Source organism: Mustela putorius, unplaced genomic scaffold (assembly GCF_011764305.1).
Source record: "Mustela putorius furo isolate JIRA1106 unplaced genomic scaffold, ASM1176430v1.1 tig00000281_pilon_pilon_pilon, whole genome shotgun sequence".
Lineage (NCBI taxonomy): Eukaryota > Metazoa > Chordata > Mammalia > Carnivora > Mustelidae > Mustela > Mustela putorius.
Window position 1 is genome coordinate 27,827,955 of NW_025421343.1, and position 24,606 is coordinate 27,852,560.

General features: G+C 44.3%; 1 protein-coding gene across 1 annotated transcript in view; it reads right to left on the bottom strand.

The window, feature by feature from the left end:
• Window positions 1-427: 427 nt before the first annotated feature.
• Window positions 428-24,606, bottom strand: part of LOC123391792 — a 29,763-nt gene continuing 5,584 nt past the window's right edge. Inside the window, 13 exon segments of the mRNA XM_045079332.1 lie at window positions 428-3,492; window positions 3,495-3,901; window positions 4,427-4,522; window positions 4,735-4,789; window positions 5,451-5,493; window positions 20,837-20,895; window positions 20,898-20,919; window positions 21,017-21,114; window positions 21,297-21,393; window positions 21,777-21,853; window positions 22,398-22,495; window positions 22,732-22,946; window positions 23,028-23,100. Coding sequence (XP_044935267.1) covers window positions 428-3,492; window positions 3,495-3,901; window positions 4,427-4,522; window positions 4,735-4,789; window positions 5,451-5,493; window positions 20,837-20,895; window positions 20,898-20,919; window positions 21,017-21,114; window positions 21,297-21,393; window positions 21,777-21,853; window positions 22,398-22,495; window positions 22,732-22,946; window positions 23,028-23,100 — 4,405 coding nt within the window.

Here is a 24,606-nt window from a genome sequence, read left to right on the forward strand (position 1 = left end):
TGCCAACCCAAAAGGTTCTGTGTTTTTGTATTCTGACTTTAGGGGTATCTCTGAAGGCTCAGTAACTTGAAGGTGTGGCTTTAGAGTCATTTCTGTAGATTCTGTAACTTGACCTGTTGGTTTTGGTGTTAATGCCACTTGGAGCAAAGCCCCAGAAAAGAGCCGTGCAGTTTCTGTGTCTTGATGGCCTGGCCCCAGAGTCATCTCTGAAATATTCTGAAAACATGGCCTGGGCATCATCCCAGTAGTTCTTGTGACTTGCTCTGGGATTAATTTCACAGATTCCTCCTCTTGTGGCCAGGTCTCAGAAGTTAACTTTATGGATGCTGTGTCTTGACGCCGTGGTCTAGAAGTTGGACCCAAAGACGCCGTTGCTTGTAAATGTGGTTCCAAGCTTAGTTTCCTCGATTCAACATGTACGTGTGTTTCAAGGAACCAACCTCTTAGATACTTCCAGTGGTACACTTAAATCCACAACTTTATTGCCATGCATTAACGGACCTAGAGTTAACTCCTCAGGTTTTGTACTTTGGGGCTGTGGTTCTGGGGTCAGCGACCCAGATTTCACACCTTGAAATTGAGGTTCTGGGGCCAACTTCTTATAGTTCATAAATTCTGAATACGGCCCTAGATCCAGATGAACAAACTTCATACTTTGGGACTCTGGGTTCAACACGTCTGGATTCATTCCTTGCATCTCTGATCCTGGTACTAACTCTGGAGATTCTTTTATTATGTGTTGAGGCATTCGAGTCTCCAAGGCCTTTACGCCTTGGAGCATTGTCTCAAGAGCACCTTGGAATGGCACTGAGTTCGCCTGCATAGATTCTGAAGTCTGGTTCAATGGCCCTGGAGTACTTAAAGATGATTGTGTCAACTCCAGAGATTCTTTCCTGTGGTGACAAGGGTCGGAAGTCAACTCTACTTCTGCTCCTTGATATCCTGGCTCTGGGATCATTCCTGAAGATTCCAAAGCTTGATGCCATGGGGTTAATCCTTCAGGTCCTGTGGCTTGATGATTTGACTTGAGGTTCAGCTCTGCAGATTTTACTGCTTGAATGTGTGCCCTTGAGATCGGCTCCTCATATTTCATACTTTCCACCTGTGTTTCAGGAATCACATTTCTACATTCTACCATTTGAGGAAATTTCACATCTTTAAGCAATAGTACTGGGGCTGTTTCCTGAGATCTTTCATCTTGTAACCATGGCTTTGGGGCAAACTCCATGGATTTCTTCTCTTCCTGGGTTGGTCTTAGGATCAGCTCCACAGCTTTTGTATCTGAAAACTTCAGCGGTAGGGCCAAATGAACATATTCCAGACCTTGCAACTGTGGATTGTGGGTCAAATCTAGCGATTTCCTATTTTGAAACTGTGGTGCCTGGGCTAACTCAGCAGATTTTCGACTTTGTTGTTGTGTTCCTAGGGTAAAATGAATAGATTTCACACCTTGAAGCTGAGACCTTGGTGCTAACTGTACAGAATTCCCACTTTCCAGCTGTGAAATAGGAGCCAACTCATTAGATGTTACAATCTGCAGTTGAAGTTCTGGGGCCAATTCTCTAGGGCTCACAATTGGGATCAGCTGTCCATATTTCACCATCTGTGGGACCGAACCTGGAGTCATGTCTACAGATGTTACATTGTGCAGTGCTGGGGGTAACGTCATAGAATCCACAGTCGTAAGTTGTGGCACTGGCTTCTCCCCCAAATATTCTGCACCTGGAAGTAGAGATATGGTGGTCATTACTGCAGATTTTGTGACTTGATGCAGTGACTTTTGGCTCATTTCCTTAGATGCTTTTCTTTGACCCAGTGATCTTGGGACTGTCCCTAAATGTTCCATTATTTGATGATGTGACAATTTTGAATCAGTCAGATTTCTGGTTATGGGGTCAGAAGCCGACCCCATAGTTTCCATCATTTGATGGCTTTGCCTTGGACTCGTCTCGGAAGATTCTAAGATCTGATGCCATGGGGTCAAACTTGGAGATTCCATGACTTGATGAGGTAGCCCTGGGGTTAATGCTGTAGTCTTTGTGCCTTGAACATATGGTTCTGGAGTCAACTCCACAGAGTCTCGCACTTGAATCCATGACCCAGGAGTCAACTCCAGAGGTTTCCTGACTTGAGATACTGGCCTCGAGGTCAAATCCTGAGTTTCTGCAACTTGTGATTGTGGTCTTATGATCATTCCCATGGATGACCCCAGTGCTACTGGACTTACCTTTAAAGAACGTATGGATTGATGTGATGACATTGGAATCGTCCCTACTGATTCTGTGACTTTAAGTGGTCGCTTTGGAGGTAAACCCACAGATCCTACAACTCCAGGTGGATCAATAGTAGGAGGAGAGCTAGAAGATGTCAAACCAACTGATCGAGCTGCTCCTGGGGCCAAAGTTGCAATTTCAGACTGTGAATCTCCAGATTCTATAACATGTGACCGTGCTGGTGGAATTATTCCCACGAAATCCATAGCTTGTAATAGTGCCACTGGACTATGACTTGAATCCATGACTTGAAGCAATGCTGCAGGATTTACCGTCACATTATCTGTGACTTGATTCAGTGGACTGGCGGTCATCCTGGATCCCATAACTTGATGCTGAGCACTTGGTTTAGTGACTTGATATGATGGTTTAGTGCTTACACTCACTTTTTTGGTCATTTCCATTGGTTTCCCAACTTTGTCTGGTGGCTGTGTGAACAAGCCCACAGATTCTATCACTTCTGAATGTGATTCTGGGATCATCCCCATTGCATCCATGACTTGAAGTAATGCTAAAGGAGTTACCTTGATGCTCTCTGTAACTTGACATGGTAGCCCTGGGGTCAATTCCACATTAGTCATGTGGGACTTATGCTGCTGAATCCCTTTTTCCAGAAGACCTAGGACCCTCTGTTCTATATTAAGTTCTAGAACATGTTTTGGCTGCTCCTGCAGTCCAGTGGTCTTCTCTGGAATTACGTCAGCTCCAAAACTTTTGGGAAGCGGAGTGCCCAATGATGTAGCTAAGGGCCTGGATTCAAGGATTTGCGGGCCATCCCCAAGTTGTGACTGCTTACCTGGGATAAGTGACTGTGAAATTTTTGTTTCTGTTCGATTTAATCCAGATTCCACTCCAATATTCAAATGGAGCTGAAATGATGGACAGTTTGGGAATTTATTGTAGAGACTTTGTTCAGTGCTTTGATGAATGGGCATAGATACCTGGATTTGAGGTTTCTGTGGTTCGGGAACTCCTCCTTGTGCCTCAGTTAAATAATTCAGCATTGCCCATGACTCCCTCACCGGCAGAGGCACTGTTTGTTCCCTCAAAGTATAAACCTTCCAAGCCATATGTCCCTCTAACTCCCACCTAGCCAAAGGAGAGAGCAGGATTGGAGCCCACCCCGAGAATCTTGGTCTTGCCTTGGTGAAAATAAAATCTGGCCCATGATCCAATGTCAAATGACTCTTGCTCTCTCTCCCCCACTCATTGTTTTTTCTTGTTGGCAGAGATCTGGGGATTCGAACACAGAGTTGATCAAAGAGTTTTGGGATCTTAAGGGCGAAGGAGCTGCCAAATTCTGTAAAAGTTTTGATTTCCCAAACCCTGAGAGCTGAAAAGGAGGCTGGGCTGTGCCCTGGTTCCTGAACATGGAAGACTGTTTTTTGGGTAAAATAGGTAAACTATGGCTCTGGATTTGCCGGGTTGTTCCTTTAGAAAAGACGGGAAGGTGGGACAGTCTGGAGTTGCTGCATAATGATCCGGAGGAGCTGCTGTCCTTAGGAGAAAGTTTTGCTTTCTTACAGCCACAACAGGGTAGAACAGGCTCCTGAGGCACAAGCACAGAGGAGGTGGAGGAAGAAATCGTGTCCTGTGATTCAGGCAAACAGAATTCCTTAAGAGCTGATCTAGGAAATAAAGAAAAGTTTCCATTTGCCTTTGGGGCAGGAAAAAGTAGGAAAAGGGAAAGGTAATGGCTATTTCATATGTGAAATATTTTGTCCTGAGGGAGAACAATAACAACAAAAGAGGTTGTCTTCCCCAATCTCAATTACTTATGTAAAGAATTCCTCTACGAGGAGGAGAGGAAGGTATGGGTCTCCATTCCAATCAGAAATGATCCATGGACTAAACCTTTGGACCCAGAATTTATGCCCACTGCCCAAACTAAGTAAATAAGCAACCAACTAACAATCTCTCTTTTCCCTCTCTTTTTCCCTCCCTCTTTCCCTCTTTCCCACCTCCCTTCTTCGGTCTCTTCCTCCCTCTCCCTCTTAAAAGTTCTACCACCTTTGGGGCATCTGGCTAGCTCGGGTTGGTAGAGCATGCAATTCTTGATCTCGAGAATTCAATTCAATTCAAGTAGAGTTTACTTAAGACAAAAACAAAAACTTCCACCACCCAACCTCCTCCCAGAAACGACCTTCCCTGACCTTGCACATTCCAGATGTTGGAAGATCTGTTGAAGACTTCTCTCCATTGACCAGAATGCGTACTCCTGGGCCCATCCCATAGGGAGACCTGAAAATCTGGATACAAGAGTAGGTCAATGTCACTGAAGTGATATTAAAGTACTAGTAAGGAAACCAGTAAGAATAGTGACTTAACTTAGAAAAGGAACAGCTATTATTCTGAAGGAAGTAAAACAGTACTAGGTACCTTTCTCTTAATTGCTACAGAGTTTATCAGTAGAGTAAGCTGAAGAGAGGAGGAATAGATAGTGAAGGTCAACTCTACTCACTGTGTCCCATTAGCTTCGGAGCAGCTCATCCTAAGATTTTCTTCCCACTGGGAAGCTGGGAGCAGAGATAAAGAAGCTTTTAGCACCCTAATTGTTGATACCACCTCTACCTTGTTCCACCCCCTTGTTGTACACATAAGAAAACAAAGGTGAAACCATGCCTAGGATCATTAAGTTAATTAGTGGTAGAGCTCAGACTTAACCCACAGCTCAAGTTTTTTATATTTTGAACTCTACTATGCTGCCTTCACCGTGGAGTAGATGAAGCTGTTGGAAAGAGCAGGAACAATCATGCGAGTAGGGAGTTGGGAGTAGGGGAACCAAAGTTCATAACACATATTTTTTCCCCCAAAGGATTCTATCCAGTGCCTATGACAGGGGAAAAAGTTATTGGAACTTCCTGCACCAAACATTAATCTCACCCAATTTCTTTCCTGATACTTTGAGTTCTACACAAAAGGAAAATTAGGCAAGAAAGCATGGGGAAAGGAAGCATAGGAAGAATTATCAATCTGTTTACATCTCTTTGGAAGTTGCTCAAAAGAATCTAGCATCTTTGGAGATGCTAGAAAGAATAAGCACATTTCTTTCATTTACATAATCTTTTTCAAATTCCCTCCCTCAACCTGTTATTAAAGTCTGGAGTCTTAAAGCAGACCCACAGTTGATTTGTCAGTAGCCTTGAGCTGAAGAATCAAGGATAGGATCTTTCTGACCTGTGAGTTTCTGGATCTTTTTGAATTTATGCTTCTTTGAAGTCTAGAGAGGCACAAAGAGAAAAGAATAAAATCAGAAAATGTTCTAGGTTAGAGAATCAAGAGCACATTTCCTCTTACAGACACAAATATTGATCCAGTTGGTGTCCATAACCACAGCACAACTGGCACCACATTCATGTATTCATTGATCATTTAATGAGTGCTTACTAAGTTCTAGGCAGTAGCTTGGGTGCTAGGACTACAAAGGTAAATATGACCCCTGTATTCTGGGAATTCACATTAATAGGGAAAACAGATGTCTAAACACCTAAGTTATAATACAGTGTGGTAAATATAGAGCACATAAACCACATGCAAATAAATATAGAACAGAAACATCTAAATATATTAATAAATAAATTTAAATTTATAGGTACATTAATAAATAAATATATAACAGAAATACAAGCGTCAGAGAATAAAAGGACAGGGATTCACTGCCTGGGAGAGATGGGAAAAGTTACTCAAGAAGTGGCCATTTGTACTGGAGTCTGAAGAATCAGCAGAAAGTTTTTAGGTGAAAAAGGAGCATTCCAGGCAAGTCCAAGGCAACATCCCCAAGAAGATTATAAAGTCATGAGTGTCAGGTGCACATTTGCTAAGACAAAAGCTGAAAATAGAAGTGGAAGCCAGATTTTGCCAAATGATGGAATTTTAATTTTATCCTTTAGGGCAGAATTTCCCGATCAGTAACGTAAATTCCTGAGTTTTTTGCAAGCACGTTCCAAGTCACTTTATTTTTTATTTATTTATTTTTTTTATATTTTTAAAAGATTATTTATTTATTTATTTAACAGATCACAAGTAGGCAGAGAGGCAGGCAGAGAGAGGGGAGGAAGCAGGCTCCCCGCTGAGCAGAGAGCCCGATGTGGGGCTCGATCCCAGGACCCTGGGATCATGACCTGAGCCGAAGGCAGAGGCTTGAAACCACTGAGCCACCCAGGTGCCCCTTCACTACTTTTCTTTAACATTGTGCTAGAAACTCCAACCAGAGCAATTAGGTAAGAAAAGTAAAACCATCCTTTCCTTTGAAGAGGAAAAGTTAAACAATCTCTATCTCTATTCACAGACGACATAATCTTATTTACAGGATATCATAAAGAATACACACACACACACACACACACACACACAAACCCAATTAGAACTAATAAATGAATTTAGCAAAGTTACAGAATGCAGTATCAACACACAAAAATCAGTTGTTTTTTTTAGTTGGCTCCATACTGGGCCCAATGGAGAGCTTGACCTCATGACCTAAGATCAAGATAAAGATCAATATCAAGACCTAAGCTGAGATCACGAGTTGGATGCTTAGGGATACCTAGGTGGTTCAGTCATCAAGCGTCTGCCTTCTACTCAGGTCATGATCCCAGGGTCCTGGGATCAAGCCCCACATCTGGCTCCCTGCTCAGCTGGAAGCCTGCTTCTCCCTCTCCCACTCCCCCTGCTTGTGTTCCCTCTCTCACTGTCTCTCTCTCTGTCAAATAAATAAAATATTTTAAAAAATAAATAATTGAATTTAATTTTTTAAAAAAAAGATTGAAAATAGAAACCCTGCCTAAGTTTCCAGCCTGCCTCAAGAAGTTGGGGTTTATCAGCCTCCAGAAATATATTAATATCAGCTAATTTTTCAATCTCCCCCCCCAACTCTGTGTGTGTGTGTGTGTCTATATATGTGTGTGTCTATGTGGTGTTATAATAACACATCTGGTGTTTGTCCCAGACTCCTGACACATAGCTTCAAAAACACTGGGGGGGGGGCACCTGGGTGGCTCAGTGGGTTAAAGCCTCTGCCTTCGGCTCAGGTCATGATCTCGGGGGTCCTGGGATCGAGCCCCGCATCAGCGCTCTGCTCAGCAGGTTCCTCCTCTCTCTCTGCCTGCCTCTCTGCCTGCTTTTGATCTGTCTGTCTCTGTCAAGTAAATAAATAAAATCTATTAAAAACAAAAAAAGCAGCCTGGTCAGACACTTGTCTGGTGCTTTGTTTAAAAAAAAAAAAACACTGGGAATTTCCTGAGTGATAGGAATGTCTTGGTTATGCTAATGAGGTAGAAAAGAAAAGTTACTTCTCCCTTTACTTTGGGAGGCTGAATTAACCTTGATTCTAGAATCTGATCAAGACATTATTAGAAAGGAAAACTCACAGGTCAGTCTCTTTCATGGAAACAGACGCAAAATTCCTAAACTTAGTATCGGCAAGGATCATGAATAGTGTCACAAACATGTTATATCTGTTTCAGGAATTCACAGTTGGTTTAATACTTTAAAAATTCATTGTCTTTCAGCACTTTAATAGAATAAACAAGAAAAATCATATGAACATCTCAATAGAGGCAGAAAAAGTGCTTGATAAAATTCAACACCCATTCATGCTAAAATTCTTAGCAACCAGAAAAGGGAGCTTTCTTCATTTGCTAAATAATATTTACAAAAGCCACACAGCAAACATTATGCATAAATGGTAAGTTAAAGAAAACCTTCCTCTACATAAAGAAAGAAGATAAAAATCCCCACTATCTTCTCAACACAGTACTGGGAATCTTACTCCATGCAATAAAGCAAGGAAAAGAAATAGAAGTCATAGGATTAGAAAAGAAGAAATAAAGTTATCATATGCAGACAATGGGACTGTGTAGGGAATCACAAAATGCCTTTGGAAAAGCATCTACCGATCCATTTTCAGGATTGATAAGCAAATTAAGCAAGATTTTTAGATAAAAGGTCAATATAGGAACCCCCCCCCCTTTTTTTGAAAAGTCCATTTTATTTTGAGGTATTTATTATTATTTTTTAAAGATTTTATTTATGGGTGCCTGGGTGGCTCAGTGGGTTAAGCCTCTGCCTTCAGCTCAGGTCATGATCTCAGGATCCTGGGATGGTGGCCCACGTCGGGCTCTCTGCTCGGCAGGGAGCCTGCTTCTCCTCTTTCTCTCCCTCTGCCTGCCTCTCTGCCTACTTGTGATCTCTGTCTGTCAAATAATTGAATAAAAAGAAATCTTTAAAGATTTTATTTATTTATTTGAGATAGAGACAGTGAGAGAGAACATGAGAGGAGAGAAGATCAGAGGGAGAAGCAGACTCCCCATGGAGCTGGTAGCCTGCTGCGGGACTTTTTTTTTTTTTTTTAAGATTTTTTTTGAAATAATCTCTACACCCAGTGTGGGGCTCAAACTTACTATCCCTAGATCAAGAGTCACATGCTCTACTGACTGAGCCAGGCAGATGCCCCTAGAAAATGGCATTTAAAAGACCAGACCTGGGTGGCTCAGTGTGTTAAAGCCTCTGCACCTGGGTGGCTCAGTGTGTTAAAGCCTCTGCCTTCGGCTCAGGTCATGATCCCAGGGTCCTGGGATCGAGCCCCGCATTGGGCTCTCTGCTCAGCGGGGACCCTGCTTCCCCCTCTCTCTCTGTCTGCCTCTCTGCCTACTTGTGATCTCTGTCTGCCAAATAAATAAATAAAATCTTTTAAAAAGTAATAATAATAATAAAATAAAATACCAGAATTGTGTCCCTCCTAATAATCATCATGACCTCTGAAATTGTCTCCCATCCCTCCAAAGTAATTCTGATAAGTCTTAGATCCAACTTCCCCATTTAAAGAAATAGAGAAGAAAAATGGAACATATTAAATAACAACATGGGTATTTAATCAGTAAAATCTTGCCTGCAAAACTCTAGAGGACAAATGATCCATTTCTTTAACATATAAATGGAAAGAATAAAGAAAGATATGGAGGTAGGGAATCTACAAATTATAAGGAAATTAAACACACCATCCAATCTCAATATGTGAACCTTATTTAGATCTTGAGTCAAACAGACTGTAAAAAATGATTTTTATCATTTATGATACATTTGGTATTTGAATACTGATGGATATTTGATGGTACTCAAAGATTATTGTTAAATTTTTAGGCATATAATGATACTGTGATTAAGTATTTTCTCTTAAAAGAGTCTTTACCTTTTAGAAACACATATTTAATTAGGAATGAAATTATGTTACCTGACATTTGCCTTGTCAAAACAATATCAGAGTTGAAGGTGGGTTATGGAATCATGAAGATTCATTATGCACTTTTTTTAAAGATTTATTTTTTTATTTATTTCACAGACAGAGATCACAAGTAGGCAGAGAGGCAGGCGGGGGTCAGGGGGGTGGGGAGCAGGCTCACTGCTGAGCAGACAGCCCGATGCAAGGTTCGATCCCAGGACCCTGAGATCATGACCTGAGCCAAAGGCAGAGGCTTTAACCCACTGAGCTACCCAGGTGCCCCTGAGCCACCGCTTTTTGCCTTCAGATGCCCAAGATGAAAAGCAACAGTTACTCCCATGGTTTAAGAACCTAACCATCTGGGCACTTGGGTGGGTCAGTTGGTTGAGTGTCTCTTGATTTGGGCTCGTGTCCTGATCTGAGAGTCATGGGATCAAGCCCCACATTGGGCTCCATGCTCAGTGGGAAACCGACTTGAGGTTTCTCTCTCTCTCTCCCCCTCACTGCCCCTCCTCACTGCTTGCGCACACGCTCTCCCTAAATAAATAAAAATAAAATCTTTTGTCTTTTAAAAAAGGACATGACCTTCCACCATTTTGAAAAAACTGCAAAAGCTCCAGAATTCCCATACAGTACAAAGGTTGGGGGAGGAAAAACGGACCCTGGGCTTTTTAGCCAACCTAAAAGGCTTAAAGCAGGTTATACTCAATGTAGACAAGGAACTATATTTGCCCTTTCTTATATCTAAGTGTTCTGGAACAATGCACACCTGTTAAAGTCAATTAACTTTCATGCCTCACCTGTTACATGGGGGAAAGTGGGCATTCGTCTTTTCCTCTTAAAAATGTTAAAATGAACTTTGCAACTTTAAAAAACATGCTGCTTTAAAATGAAAATATTATATACCTAATGTCACTTATCATGTATTATGAAAAAGAGATAAAGCGATGTATAAACTCCCAAGGGGTTGACAAATTTTGACAACGAAAGTTTTGAGGGTCCAAACAGGCTGGGAAAAGCTGCTGCAGGTGGTGGGGTGCTGAGAGATTTTGTTTGTTGGCTCAGTCAGTTTTGGCGGAGTGACACAGTCAGCCGCGGTAAGCTCTGTGCGTGTGGTTTCTCTTCCATAAAGCCAGGGCTATGTTCTACGCTCTAGGCTGGAAAAAGTTGGTAGGAGACCAGCCAGCATACCATAAATAGATGAAGTCCTAGTGAGGACAGTAATACTCAAGTGGGATTGCTGTGTTTGAGAGATGTTTATGAGAAGAAAAAACACTGAAAGGAACTTTGTGGCCAAATATGTTGATAACTAGATCTACCTCCAAGATCTAGAGTATAGGCTAATGCTGTCCAATAGAATTTTCTATGATGATGGAAATATCCAAGATCTGCTCTGTCCAGTGTGATAGCCTCTAGCCACATGTGATACTTGAAATGTCCACAGTGCGAGTAAGGAACTGAATTTTAAATTGTATGTAATTTTGGTTAATTTAAATTTGAATGGCCCCACGTGGCCAGTGGATACCGGACTGGGTAGCACAGGTCTAGACAATTAATTTGAGCGGCAAGGTGAACATCTCCGTATAGATTTTATAAGCACTTCAAATGGCATAGTTCATTTTCAGCCTCCGACCACACAACTTCTGCTTAATGTTTCCTATGTTGTTCAAAATGCCATCATCTTGTCAGTCACCCAGGGTTAAAATTGAAAAGTCATTTATTCATTTCACAAACACCCAGGGAGCACTTACTAAATGTCAGGGAACATTTTTCATGGAACTAGAACAATCATAAAATTTGTACAGAATCACAAAAGATCCCAAAGTGCCAAAACAATCTTGGGGGAGGAAAACAACACATCTGGAGGGGTCACAATCCCAGATTTCAAGGTATACTACTACAAAGCTATAACAATCAAAATAGTATGGTACTGGCACAAAAACAGGCACACAGATCAATGGAACAGAATAGAAAGTCAGAAATAAACCCATGATGATATGGTCAATTAATCTTTGACAAAGGAGGAAATATGTGATGGGAAAAAGTCTCTTCAACAAATGGTGTTGAGAACACTGACTAGCTACATGCAAAAGGATGAGATTGGACCATTTTCTTACAAAATACACAAAAATAAACTCAAAACAGGAAAAGGACCTCTATGTGTGACCTGAAACCATAAAAATCCTGGAAGAGAGCAGGGGGAGTAAGATCTCTGACATTGGCCACAGTAACATATTTCTAGATATGTCTCCTGAGGCAAGGGAAAGCAAAGCAGAAATAAACTGTTAGGACTACACCAAAACAAAAAGCTTCTGCACAGCACAGGAAGCAACCAACAAAACCAAACAACAACTTACTGAGTGGGAGAAGATATTTGCTAATTACATATCCGATAAAGGGTTACTATCCAATAGAGAGAGAGAAATTACACAATTCAACACCCCCAAAACCAAGTAATCCAATTAGAAATGGGCCGAAGAGAGGTGCCTGGGTGGCTCAGTCAGCGAAGTGTCCGACTCTCTATTTCAGCTCAGGTCGTGATCTCAGAATCATGAGATCAAACCCCACGTTGGGCTCCACACTCAGGGCTGAGTCTCCTGGAGATTCTCTCTCTCGCCTTCTGCCCCTCCCCCACACTCGTGTTCTCTGTCTCTCTCTAAAATAAATAAGTAAAATAGTTTTAAAAATTTAAAATAGAATTATATTATCCAGTAATTGCATTATTGGATATTTACCCAGAAACGTTGAAAACACTAATTCAAAAGGATATAGTACCACTATGTATATAGCAGCATTATTTTTTTAAAAGATTTTATTTATTCAATTGACAGAGAGAGAATGGATGAGTGAGGTGGAGGGACAGAGGGAGGGAGAGAAGCAGGCTCCCCCTGAGCAGGGAGCCTGACACGGGGCTTGATCCAGGACCCCAGATTCATAATCTGAGCCGAAGGCAGACACTTAACCAACTAAGCCACCCAGGTGTCCCCAGAGTAGCATTATTTACAATAGCTAAATTATGGAAGGACTCCAAGTGCCCACTGACAGATGAATAAATAAAGAATATGTGATACACACACACACACACACACACAATGGAATATTGTTCAGTCATAAAAATGAATGAAATCTTGAAAAAAATGAACCAAACCTTGTCATTTGCAACATCGTGCATGGATCTAGAGAATATAACGCGAGGTGAAATAAGCTGGTCAGAGGAAGACAAATTCCTCGTGATTTCACTCACATGCGGAATTTAAGAAACAAAACAAATGAACAAAGGAAAAACAAAGAGAGAAATCAAAAGAGAGACTCAAGTACGGAGAACAAACATGGTTCCCAGAGGTGGGGGGTGGGGGATGGGTGCACGGGATTAAGAGTACACTAATCTGGATAAGCACTGAGTGATGTATGGAATTGTTACTATATTGTACACCTGCAACAAATATAACACTGTATGTTAACAATAACGGCAATTAAAATTTTAAAATAATAAAATAATATAAAAATTTCCTTTCTTAAAAAAAAATGTGACGGGGCACCTGGGTGGCTCAGTGGGATAAAGCCTCTGCCTTCACCTCAGGGCATGATCCCAGGGTCAGGGGATCAAGCCCTGCATGGGTCTCTCTGCTCAGCAGCAAGCATGATTCCTCCTCTATCTCTGCCTGCCTCTCTGCCTGCTTGTGATCTCTGTCAAATAAATAAATAAAATCGTAAAAAAAAAAACCAAACCTAGGACATCTTTTTTTTTTAAGATTTATTTATATCTGAGAGAGAGAGAGCGTGGAGCAGGGGGACGGGAGGGAGAAAGGAGGAAGGGACAGAGACAGACTCCCTGCTGAGCGCAAGGCAGGTCACAGGGCTTGATCTCATAATCCTGAGATTATGACCTGAGCCTAAATCAAGAGTCACAGACCAACTGAGCCACCCAGGTGCCCCCTGACATCTTCCCATTGCATATAGAATGGATATATATATATGTACATATACATACATATATTTATGTATGTATGAACTCTTCAGCCTGGCATTGAAAGCCCTCTACAATGTCACCTCTGTCAATTTTCCAGATTTTTCTGTCACTGACCTCCCTATACTTCTACCTTCCAACCACATAGGTGTCCTCTCTTCAAACATATCCGACACTCTTCAGTTTCCCCCGCTTTTCCCCAATCCATTCCTTCCAACTGGAAAGTCGTCCCTACTGTCTTCCCTCCACCCTATCCATGTCCAAAGCCCTTCCCTTCTTCTGAAGCACAATTCAATCCTGAGCTCCCCCAGAGGCATTTTCTAGATCCCCCTGCTTCAAAAGACTGCCTCCAACCCCTTCAGCACTATTTATACTTCTACTAACTCTTATCATTTTCTCTTTCATTATGTATATATCCATCTGTCTCCCCAGGTTCGCCTAGAGTTCCTAGAGGGTGGGGTTGGGGTTTTATTTTTCCTCAATGTCTAGTGCGCCACCATACATAATAGGAGCTCAAGGTTTGCTGAAATAAACTGAAAGGAACAGGACTGAGCATGATTGACACTTCTAGGAAGACATCCGTAGGCACTGTCTCAACTCCCCTCTTCCCCCACCCAGTTCCTCCCCTGGCCCAAGAGGTAGGCATTTCCAGTGCTTCAGAGGCAGGGACGGGGAGCAGTGGATTTCCAGGGAAGGTTGCATCACATACCTCTGAGGCTCTCTTGGCTGCCACCTGCTCCCTGCTCTGTCTTCCAGAGAAGAGCAGCCAAAGCCTCCAAAGGAATAAACCAAGTAGTAGTAGAAGGCTGACACATGACGGAGGAGGTATGGCCAGCCGCCAAATCGGTGCCATTTCTCAACCCCCTGCCTCTCTCAGCCAAACAATATTACCCCTCAAGGCTGTGACTCCATATGACAGCACAATGGTCATTGCAAGGTCAACCTGACAGGGCCCAGCCAATGTGCGAGCTGCTTGGGTCTCTTCTCTGAGATGTGTCCATCAGAGGCCCCTTCCTGCAGCTGCCCATGGGCTCTGCCTTGGCAGCCAATGCTCAGGGAAGACCTCCTTTAGCATTCTACTAGGATTGGGTTGGCCAAGTTGGCACAGAGAGTATGGAGGGAAGATTTCAAAGGAGCAGCCCCTCCAAAGGGCTTATCTTGTCCTATAAGCATCTTCTCTGGAACCTTTCACTCCCTAGAGGTCCAGGTCTGCTGTCCTATGTTCCCAACCACAAATTAGAATACTGAGGCAAGTACATTTAGGAAAGCTAGGCTATCGTAAGTACAGATACTCTCAGGAAATGTGATTATACATGGTTTCCTAACTCCAAAGATTGACACATTTCTTAGTTGCTATAGTATTGAAACAGAGATGAGTTGTCACTTAGGGAAATTAAATGATCTTAGAGGAACACTCAGCTCTAAAATCCATAGTCTCATGGACTTAGAAGTCTCTAGAAGTCTCTAGAAGATTTATTATGTCATTACACCCAGAGCTAACTGGATTCTCTATGGTTAATTCCCTGTAAAGAACATTTACAAAGAATCAACTTGTGCTATACTATAAAACTGGCCAGGTTTTTTTTTTTTTCTTGTAGGAATGCTAATTGGAAGATCAATTCAATTAAATAGCTATTGAATAGCAGGCACTGTTTTTGAAAAAGACAATGATGGTATCTCACCTCACAGAATTTTCAACCCACTGGGGAAGCCAAAGTAATATTCTCAGGAAGCGCATCATCAAGGAAGTGGTTAAAAAACACATATGTCCATATTATGAAAGACTTTGCAGTCATATAAAGATTATAAAGAATGATACTTGATAGGCTGAGCACAACTTCCATGGCACGTTACTAGTATATGCCAGCCTGATGTTCTAAGGTTAAGGGTCGAGGTACAGTTTTGGTTCTTAGAACACGTGTGTACAATTTGACAAACACTTATAAAAAGGATTTTATTTATTTATTGACAGAGTGAGAGAGAGAGGAATCTCTAAGCGGGGGAGGGGCAAAGGGAGAGGGAGAAGCAGGCTTCCCACTGAGCAGAGAGCCAGACACAGGGCTTAATCCCAGGACCCCAGGATGGTGACCTGACTCAAAGTCAGATGCTTAAGGAACTGAGCCACCCAGGTGCCCCACTTTTTTCTCTATGTGTTTAAAAATGTATTCTTTCAGGGTATCTGGGTGGCTCAGTGCATTAAGCCTCTGCCTTCAGTTCAGGTCATGATCTCAGGGTCCGGGGATCGAGCCCCGCATTGGGCTCTCTGCTCAGCAGGAAGCATGCTTCCCCCTCTATCTCTGCCTGTCTCTCTGCCTGCTTATGATCTCTGTCTGTGAAATAAATAAATAAAATCTTAAAAAAAAACCCAAAAAACACCTTGGACATCTTTTTTTTTTTTTTTAAGATTTATTTATATTTGAGAGAGAGAGAGCGTGGAGCAGGGGGACGGGAGGGAGAAAGGAGGAAGGGACAGAGCCAGACTCCCTGCTGAGCGCAAGGCAGGTCACAGGGCTTGATCTCATAATCCTGAGATTATGACCTGAGCCTAAATCAAGAGTCACAGACCAACTGAGCCACCCAGGTGCCCCCTGACATCTTCCCATTGCATATAGAATGAATATATATATATGTACATATACATACATATATTTATGTATGTATGAACTCTTCAGCCTGGCATTGAAAGCCCTCTACAATGTCACCTCTGTCAATTTTCCAGATTTTTCTGTCACTGACCTCCCTATACTTCTACCTTCCAACCACATAGGTGTCCTCTCTTCAAACATATCCGACACTCTTCAGTTTCCCCCGCTTTTCCCCAATCCATTCCTTCCAACTGGAAAGTCGTCCCTACTGTCTTCCATCCACCCTGTCCATGTCCAAAGCCCTTCCCTTCTTCTGAAGCACAATTCAATCCTGAGCTCCCCCAGAGGCATTTTCTAGATCCCCCTACTTCAAAAGACTGCTTCCAACCTCTTCAGCACTATTTATACTTCTACTAACTCTTATCATTTTCTCTTTCATTATGTATATATCCATCTGTCTCCCCAGGTTCGCCTAGAGTTCCTAGAGGGTGGGGTTGGGGTTTTATTTTTCCTCAATGTCTAGTGCGCCACCATACATAATAGGAGCTCAAGGTTTGCTGAAATAAACTGAAAGGAACAGGACTGAGCATGATTGACACTTCTAGGAAGACATCCGTAGGCACTGTCTCAACTCCCCTCTTCCCCCACCCAGTTCCTCCCCTGGCCCAAGAGGTAGGCATTTCCAGTGCTTCAGAGGCAGGGACGGGGAGCAGTGGATTTCCAGGGAAGGTTGCATCACATACCTCTGAGGCTCTCTTGGCTGCCACCTGCTCCCTGCTCTGTCTTCCAGAGAAGAGCAGCCAAAGCCTCCAAAGGAATAAACCAAGTAGTAGTAGAAGGCTGACACATGACGGAGGAGGTATGGCCAGCCGCCAAATCGGTGCCATTTCTCAACCCCCTGCCTCTCTCAGCCAAACAATATTACCCCTCAAGGCTGTGACTCCATATGACAGCACAATGGTCATTGCAATGTCAACCTGACAGGGCCCAGCCAATGTGCGAGCTCCTTGGGTCTCTTCTCTGAGATGTGTCCATCAGAGGCCCCTTCCTGCAGCTTGGCAGCCAATGCTCAGGGAAGACCTCCTTTAGCATTCTACTAGGATTGGGTTGGCCAAGTTGGCACAGAGAGTATGGAGGGAAGATTTCAAAGGAGCAGCCCCTCCAAAGGGCTTATCTTGTCCTATAAGCATCTTCTCTGGAACCTTTCACTCCCTAGAGGTCCAGGTCTGCTGTCCTATGTTCCCAACCACAAATTAGAATACTGAGGCAAGTACATTTAGGAAAGCTAGGCTATCGTAAGTACAGATTACTCTCAGGAACTGTGATTATACATGGTTTCCTAACTCCAAAGATTGACACATTTCTTAGTTGCTATAGTATTGAAACAGAGATGAGATGTCACTTAGGGAAATTAAATGATCTTAGAGGAACACTCAGCTCTAAAATCCATAGTCTCATGGACTTAGAAGTCTCTAGAAGTCTCTAGAAGATTTATTATGTCATTACACCCAGAGCTAACTGGATTCTCTATGGTTAATTCCCTGTAAAGAACATTTACAAAGAATCAACTTGTGCTATACTATAAAACTGGCCAGGTTTTTTTTTTTTTCTTGTAGGAATGCTAATTGGAAGATCAATTCAATTAAATAGCTATTGAATAGCAGGCACTGTTTTTGAAAAAGACAATGATGGTATCTCACCTCACAGAATTTTCAACCCACTGGGGAAGCCAAAGTAATATTCTCAGGAAGCGCATCATCAAGGAAGTGGTTAAAAAACACATATGTCCATATTATGAAAGACTTTGCAGTCATATAAAGATTATAAAGAATGATACTTGATAGGCTGAGCACAACTTCCATGGCACGTTACTAGTATATGCCAGCCTGATGTTCTAAGGTTAAGGGTCGAGGTACAGTTTTGGTTCTTAGAACACGTGTGTACAATTTGACAAACACTTATAAAAAGGATTTTATTTATTTATTGACAGAGTGAGAGAGAGAGGAATCTCTAAGCGGGGGAGGGGCAAAGGGAGAGGGAGAAGCAGGCTTCCCACTGAGCAGAGAGCCAGACACAGGGCTTAATCCCAGGACCCCAGGATGGTGACCTGACTCAAAGTCAGATGCTTAAGGAACTGAGCCACCCAGGTGCCCCACTTTTTTCTCTATGTGTTTAAAAATGTATTCTTTCAGGGTATCTGGGTGGCTCAGTGCATTAAGCCTCTGCCTTCAGTTCAGGTCATGATCTCAGGGTCCGGGGATCGATCCCCGCACCAAGCTCCCTACTCACTGGGGAGCCTGCTTCCCCCCCTCTCTCCCTGCCTCTCTGCCTACTTGCGATCTCTTTCAAATAAAGAAATAAAATCTTTTTAAAAAATACATTCCTTGTGTCTTGAATATTCACTCACCATTATGTTTGAGTTTTGTGATCTCTGTCAAATAAATAAATAAAATATTTAAAAAAATGATGATATGGATATATTTATACTGAAAAGTGTTCTTATTTTTCAGTGAAGAGAAGCAAGTTACAAACAGCATGGCAAGGATGGTCCTATTTTTGTATAAGTATATTTACACACTTACACATGCATAGAAAAGCCTAGAGGGACATTCTCCAAAATTTGTCTAAGTGGCTTTTTGGAAGAAGGGTGGGTTTTTTTGTTTTTTGTTTTAAACAGATTTTATTTATTTATTTGACAGAGAGATCACAGGTATGCAGGGAGGCAGGCAGAGAGAGAGAGGAGGAAGCAGGCTCCCTGTGGAGCAGAGAGCCAGATGCGGGATTCTATCCCGGGACCCTGAGATCATGACCTGAGCCAAAGGCAGAGGCTTTAACCCACTCAGCCATCCAGGCACCCCATTCTAAGGATATGTTTTTAAAATGGGAAACTGGGTGTTTTGTTTTCATAACACTACAAAAAAAAAAAAAAGCATTTGTATCTGAGATTTATTCTTTTCCTTGGCACAGTCAAGGTCGAATTTAAGGAATATAAGCGATCCCTTAGATCCTTTAGTCTCCTGAAAACACTGGGGCTCAGTGAGCCCACTGAGCCACCCAGACGCCCCTAGAAGAAGGTTATTATGGATGCTTTTCTCCTTTTGATTTCTGTATTTTCCAAAGTGTTTACAATAAAAATATTGCTACTATAATTATAATTTTCTTTAAAAACACAGATCTTTTTCAAAGATCACAGGTTAACATTCCCTACTATATCCCCTATCCCTGGAATAGGACCAGGCACGTGATAGGTACATAATGAATGAATGAGTAAAAGAATCTGGCTCAATTCATGGATATGGTTGAAATTTGTACTGTAAAGTGAAATAAACCGCGGACGTAGAGTCACCAGGCGAGGGTTCGAGTCCTGGCTCCTGCTTTAGCCACGTGGCTGTGATTACAATGCTTTAATCATTTAGTTTCAGCTTCTTTATCTGAGATGGGGGGAATAACCTACATCCTACATCCCTTATGAACCCATTATGAGAAATGATATTATAAATGAAATAGTTTGTAAAGTACAGAGTCCTACGTGTGTATTAGGTATGATGACGGCACAGTGGAAGCTGGAAGAGGCATCTCACATCAAGGAGGGTTCTAGACAATGTGGGTTTCATCGGAGAGGACTTCTCAGAAGATGCAAGATGTCAAAGGAGACAACGAATGTGGAAAGTATGCCAAAAAAGTAGAGCTGTGACCAATGAACACCATTTGGAAGGGAAGACAAAGGTACGCACTGGAAGGAGCATGGACCCCGTGGCTCAGGGGGAAGGGCTTCCTTTGAGTTCTGAGTGCAGGTAAGAAAGCATGGCAGCTGTTTGGTCAAGTCAGGAAGCTTCCTGGAAGAGGTGATCTGAATAATGGATGAGACCACATCTCTCCAGCGCAACCCTTCAGGGCCCTGATGGTGCCCTGTGGATGGTGGGCAGGAGTTAGGTGAGAAAACCGAGGAACCACAAATGCAAAACTGCTTTCTTTCTTGGGCCACAAAGCACAGCTGAACTAATATTCAGATGTCCCAGTGCCCTCTCCAGACCAAAATGCAAAGTATATCCAAATTGATAATTATTTCTATGATTATTTTCAGTGCTTGTACTGATAATGTCTTGCTAAAGCATTATCAGTGCTTCAGTAGTGAAATTATAATTAGTAAAATTATAATTACAAATATAATCAATTATAATTAGTGAAAACTAGTGAAATTATCATTTCATTATATTACAGAGAATATCTGTATTTTGTCTGCAGTGAATTCAGCATAGTGACCTTGCAAGGATATACCTTAAAGACTTTTGTATGGTGAGGATGACTATAACATCAACAATGAACCTGAAACAAGGGACAAATGAGTATCTGTCTGGTGACTGGTGGCCTGGCCTGTCTTTTTCATATATTCATGGGGAGAACTGAGCCACTTCCTTGGAAACACTGACCAGTGACCCAGTAACACAAGAACTTGCCCAGCTGGCTTTCTGGGAGTCCAACAAAGCTTTCCACCCTCCAGCCTTGAGGTTTGTTTGGTTGTATTTTTTGTTGTTGTTTTGTTTTGTTTTTAGATTTTATTTATTTATTTGTCAGACAGAGATCACAAGTAGGTAGCGGTAGGCAGCAGGCTCTCTGCTGAGGAGAGAGCCTGATACAGAACTCAATCCCAGGAGCCTAAGATCATGACCTGAGCCAAAGGCAGAGGCTTAACCCACCGAGCCACCCAGGCATCCCAGCCTTGAGTTTTCTAATTTCTGGAACCCTTCCCCCTCTGAGTCCCTCAGCACAGAGAACACCCTCTCATTCCCCATACCTGGATGAAGTTCCCTTCGTATTCGAAGAAAAGCAGTGGCCACGTGATGCGGATGATGGAGGGAAGAGCTTCCTCAGAGGGGTCTGGAGAAACAGAGAGAGAATGAGCCAGAGCAGCATCCCCAGGAAGGCCTTGCTCTAACTGCCACCCCAGGTTCCGTCCCCAAGGCTGGACCCTCACCGGCAGGGTCTGCCCCACGGTGCTATGCGCCAGGGCCTGGATGTGGGCCGTCTTCTCCTTCACCTGCTCCACCAGCACCTGCGCCTCCGTGAGGTTGTCTAGGAGAGGGGAGGGCGCCAGAGATGAAAGCTGTTCTTCCTGTTCCCTGTGGTCCTGTCAGGACACGCGCCCCTCTCCCTCCCTCGGAGCAGGTGGTTTGAGACCCAGAAAAATGGCAGCTCCCCTGAGTCACTCCCCTGCCTCCCACTGCTCACCCCCCCGCTCCTGCCTTCCCTCTCACCATCCAGGGTGAAAATGAAGACCACGGTGCCGATTTCTGTGAGGGATGGCAAGATGCACGTCAGGAGATCCTCTTGGGAGAAGGAGAACTGGGGACCCTGGGCACGAGAAGATGGGGGGCCCCTCCCATGAAAAACTCCCACCCACAGGCCTGGGGACCACAGAGGGCCTCACAGGACCTCTCACGCAGCGTGTTTGTACACAGATGGAAGAACCGAGGTTCAACGAGGTCAAGTGTTTTGCTCAAGATGATGCAGCAAGTTGAGGGAAGAGCCCTGGACTAGAGCCAGCTTTAGAGGGAGAATCCAGAGCCTTCTGCCCTCTCTGTGCTTCCCCAAAGCCTCCCGACCTCTAACCCATATTCCCTTCCCTGGACTGTCTGCCTGCTCTCCTCCCCCACCTGTCCCCAGCGCCCCTCACCTCCCACTCCCTGCACACCTGTCACCTTCACAACCTGCCCCATGTCCCGTCATCCCCCCACCTGGTGGAGGAGCTCAGTCCTCTGGTTAAACATGTCACTGTGATCAGCAGTGAGAAAGCCGCGGACATCTCGGTAGTCTGGAACATTTAAGGACAGGGATAAAGGTGTCATGGGCTTTATAGGAAAGACTGAATCTAGGCTTGGGGGAACGTTCATGGTCTTGGAAGAATGTGCCAAGAGGGGTGTAGGGTGAGGTGTCACACACATGGGAGGCCACAGCTAAGCGGCGCTGGGAGTGGAGGGACCAAGGCCTGAGTAGGGGTTCACAGCAAGGAGCATTTGACTGAAATGTCTATTCTTTTTTTTTTTAAGATTTTAATTATTTATTGGACAGAGAGAGATCACAAGTACGCAGAAAGACAGGCAGAGAGAGAGAGAGGAGGAAGCAGACTCCCTGCTGAGCAGAGAGCCCAATGCGGGACTCGATCCCAGGACCCTGAGATCATGACCTTAGCCGAAGGCAGCGGCTTAACCCACTGAGCCACCCAGGCGCCCTGAAATGCCTATTCAAACAGGACAGTCTGGACATCGAATGAGGAACCCCCATGGGCTGGGGATGGGGGTAGGAAATTGGTTTGCATTCAGGAGGAGCCAGGAAGAAAGTCTGAACTGGGGTTCCACCGGCACTAAAGGTGTAGATACACTCCACTCCATCCATGATAGCCATGATGCCCAGGGTCTGCCAGCCAACCAGGTACACACCGCCTTTTTTCTCCAGGCTGAGCACAGGCCAGAGGTCAGGACACGAGAGGAGATACGAAAGTGAGAAAAGATCAGGGATCAGAGCAAGATGCACACGGCCAAGCACAGGTGCAAACCAACAGAAAGGTTACCGCGCCCTCCACCACGCAGACCTGCTCCCCTCACCGCGTTAAGGAGTCCTGAGAGTCTCCGCTGTTCTCAGGACAGTCCCCCATCCACGCAACCTCCCCACTCCTAACAAGTTTCCACACACCTGGTGCTGGCTTGCATCGTCAGGGCAGCGATCTTCGGGCTTTGACTCTAGGTCACCTGATGAGCCCGCTCTAATGTCCGCAGGATTTCCAGAAGGCACCTGGGAGAAAGGCCACCAGCTCCCGGGGCGGGCCCAGGGCCCCCTCTAGACAGCATGGGTACCCAGCCCTGTCCAGGGGAAGGTACAATTCCCTGAAAACTAAGTTCTGCTGGTCCCTAGCGGAGGTGCGGGGAGTCCTGTCAGAACGCAGGGCAGAGGACAGAAAGGACTTCCGTGAGCAGAACACAAGACCCAACCGAGGCCGAAGGACATGAAGAGAGCGGGGCGAGGAGGACGGGCTCGGAGCGGACGAGGAGGTCAGCGGGGATTCTGGGAGCCAGGCCAGAGACACAGGCCCCCGCAGAAGGAGTTCTTCCTGCACGACCTGGGCCCTCCGCAAGCCAAAGACTCTCTGAAACGAGGTGAGCTTTCGGTGTAACAGGTGGGCTCAGGGATTAGGTGTCCCAGGTGGGCACAGAGATCAGTGGGACCTGAGGAGCTCAGGGTCCCCAGGAAACAAGTGAGACTTTGTGTGCTAAGAAACCCAGGCCAGCTCTTTTCCCACGGCCCAGGGTGCGGTGGGGGTGGGACTGGCCCTGAAATTAGCATCCACTGCGGCACATACATTTTTGGTGAAGGAGAGTCCTCCATTAAAAGGAGCAGGACTAACAGTATCTCAGACTCATTTATATCGTCACTTGAATTACGCTACAAGCCTGGAATCTGGGAGTTGAGAAAAGGTCCTCAGAAAGCACCCGGCCGCCCCGCCCCCCAGGACCACCACTGCATGTGCAGAGCCGCTCTTGAGGAATCCACAAGCCTTCCTTGGAACATTCCAGCGACAGAAGCCTTCAGCTTCATCAAGAGGCCCACGCCAATGGTGAAGTCAGCAGAGCTCCCCACACCTGGCCGGGCACCAGCGTCTCCAGGGGTGGTCTCAAAAAATAAGGGATTTCAGGGCCTCACCCCAAAGTGACAACATCCGAGTTCTCGTACAAGGGCCTACGAATCGCCTTTCTTCTTGCTTTAACACTCTGGAGGCTGAACATCCAGGGAACCACACCTGAGCACTATCGGTTTCACACGCTGACCTCTGGGATCAAAGCGGCCATCTACATAGAGAATAAGGCGGAGGTGATTGGGTGGCACAGAGTCCTCAGAAAAGGGGGACAGAGTGGGGGTTTGAGTAGCCAGAAGGGGACCCAAGGGGAGCCTAGGATGACAAAGGAGAATGGTTGCTACAATAAGGGAGCTGGGCAAAGGGGAATCAGAGGCCACTCAGCACCCACGGCTCCTTTGAACAGATGCTTCTCTTTGGGGTCCGCATCGTCCCGACCCTATTCTATCCCCTGGCCCTTGTTTTCCTTGTCTCTCCATTCCTGTTTTGAATGTCTGCTTTCTGGTATTTGATGTGGCCTCTGTAAGCTGCCTTCAGTCCTTCCCGAAACAAGAGACTACATCAACCAGTGGACCAAAAAAACGAAACAAAAACAGAAACAAAACAGAACAAAACAAAAACCCACCAAAAACAAAATCCTCATAAGTTCAGGGACAGTCCGCATTTACTCTAATGTTCTGAGATGTGGTGAGTAAGACCATAGCCACCATGCCCTCCTCTTCGTGGCTGTAATGTAGATTTTGGTTTTGTTTGTTTGTTTTGTTTTGTTTTAAATATTTTTATTTATTTATTTGACAGACAGAGATCACAAGCAGGCAGAGAGGCAGGTAGAGAGAGGGAAAGCAGGCTCTCTGCAGAGCAGAGAGCCCGATGCGGGGTTTGATCCGAGGACCCTGGGATCATGACCTGAGCCAAAGGCAGAGGCTTTAACCCACTGA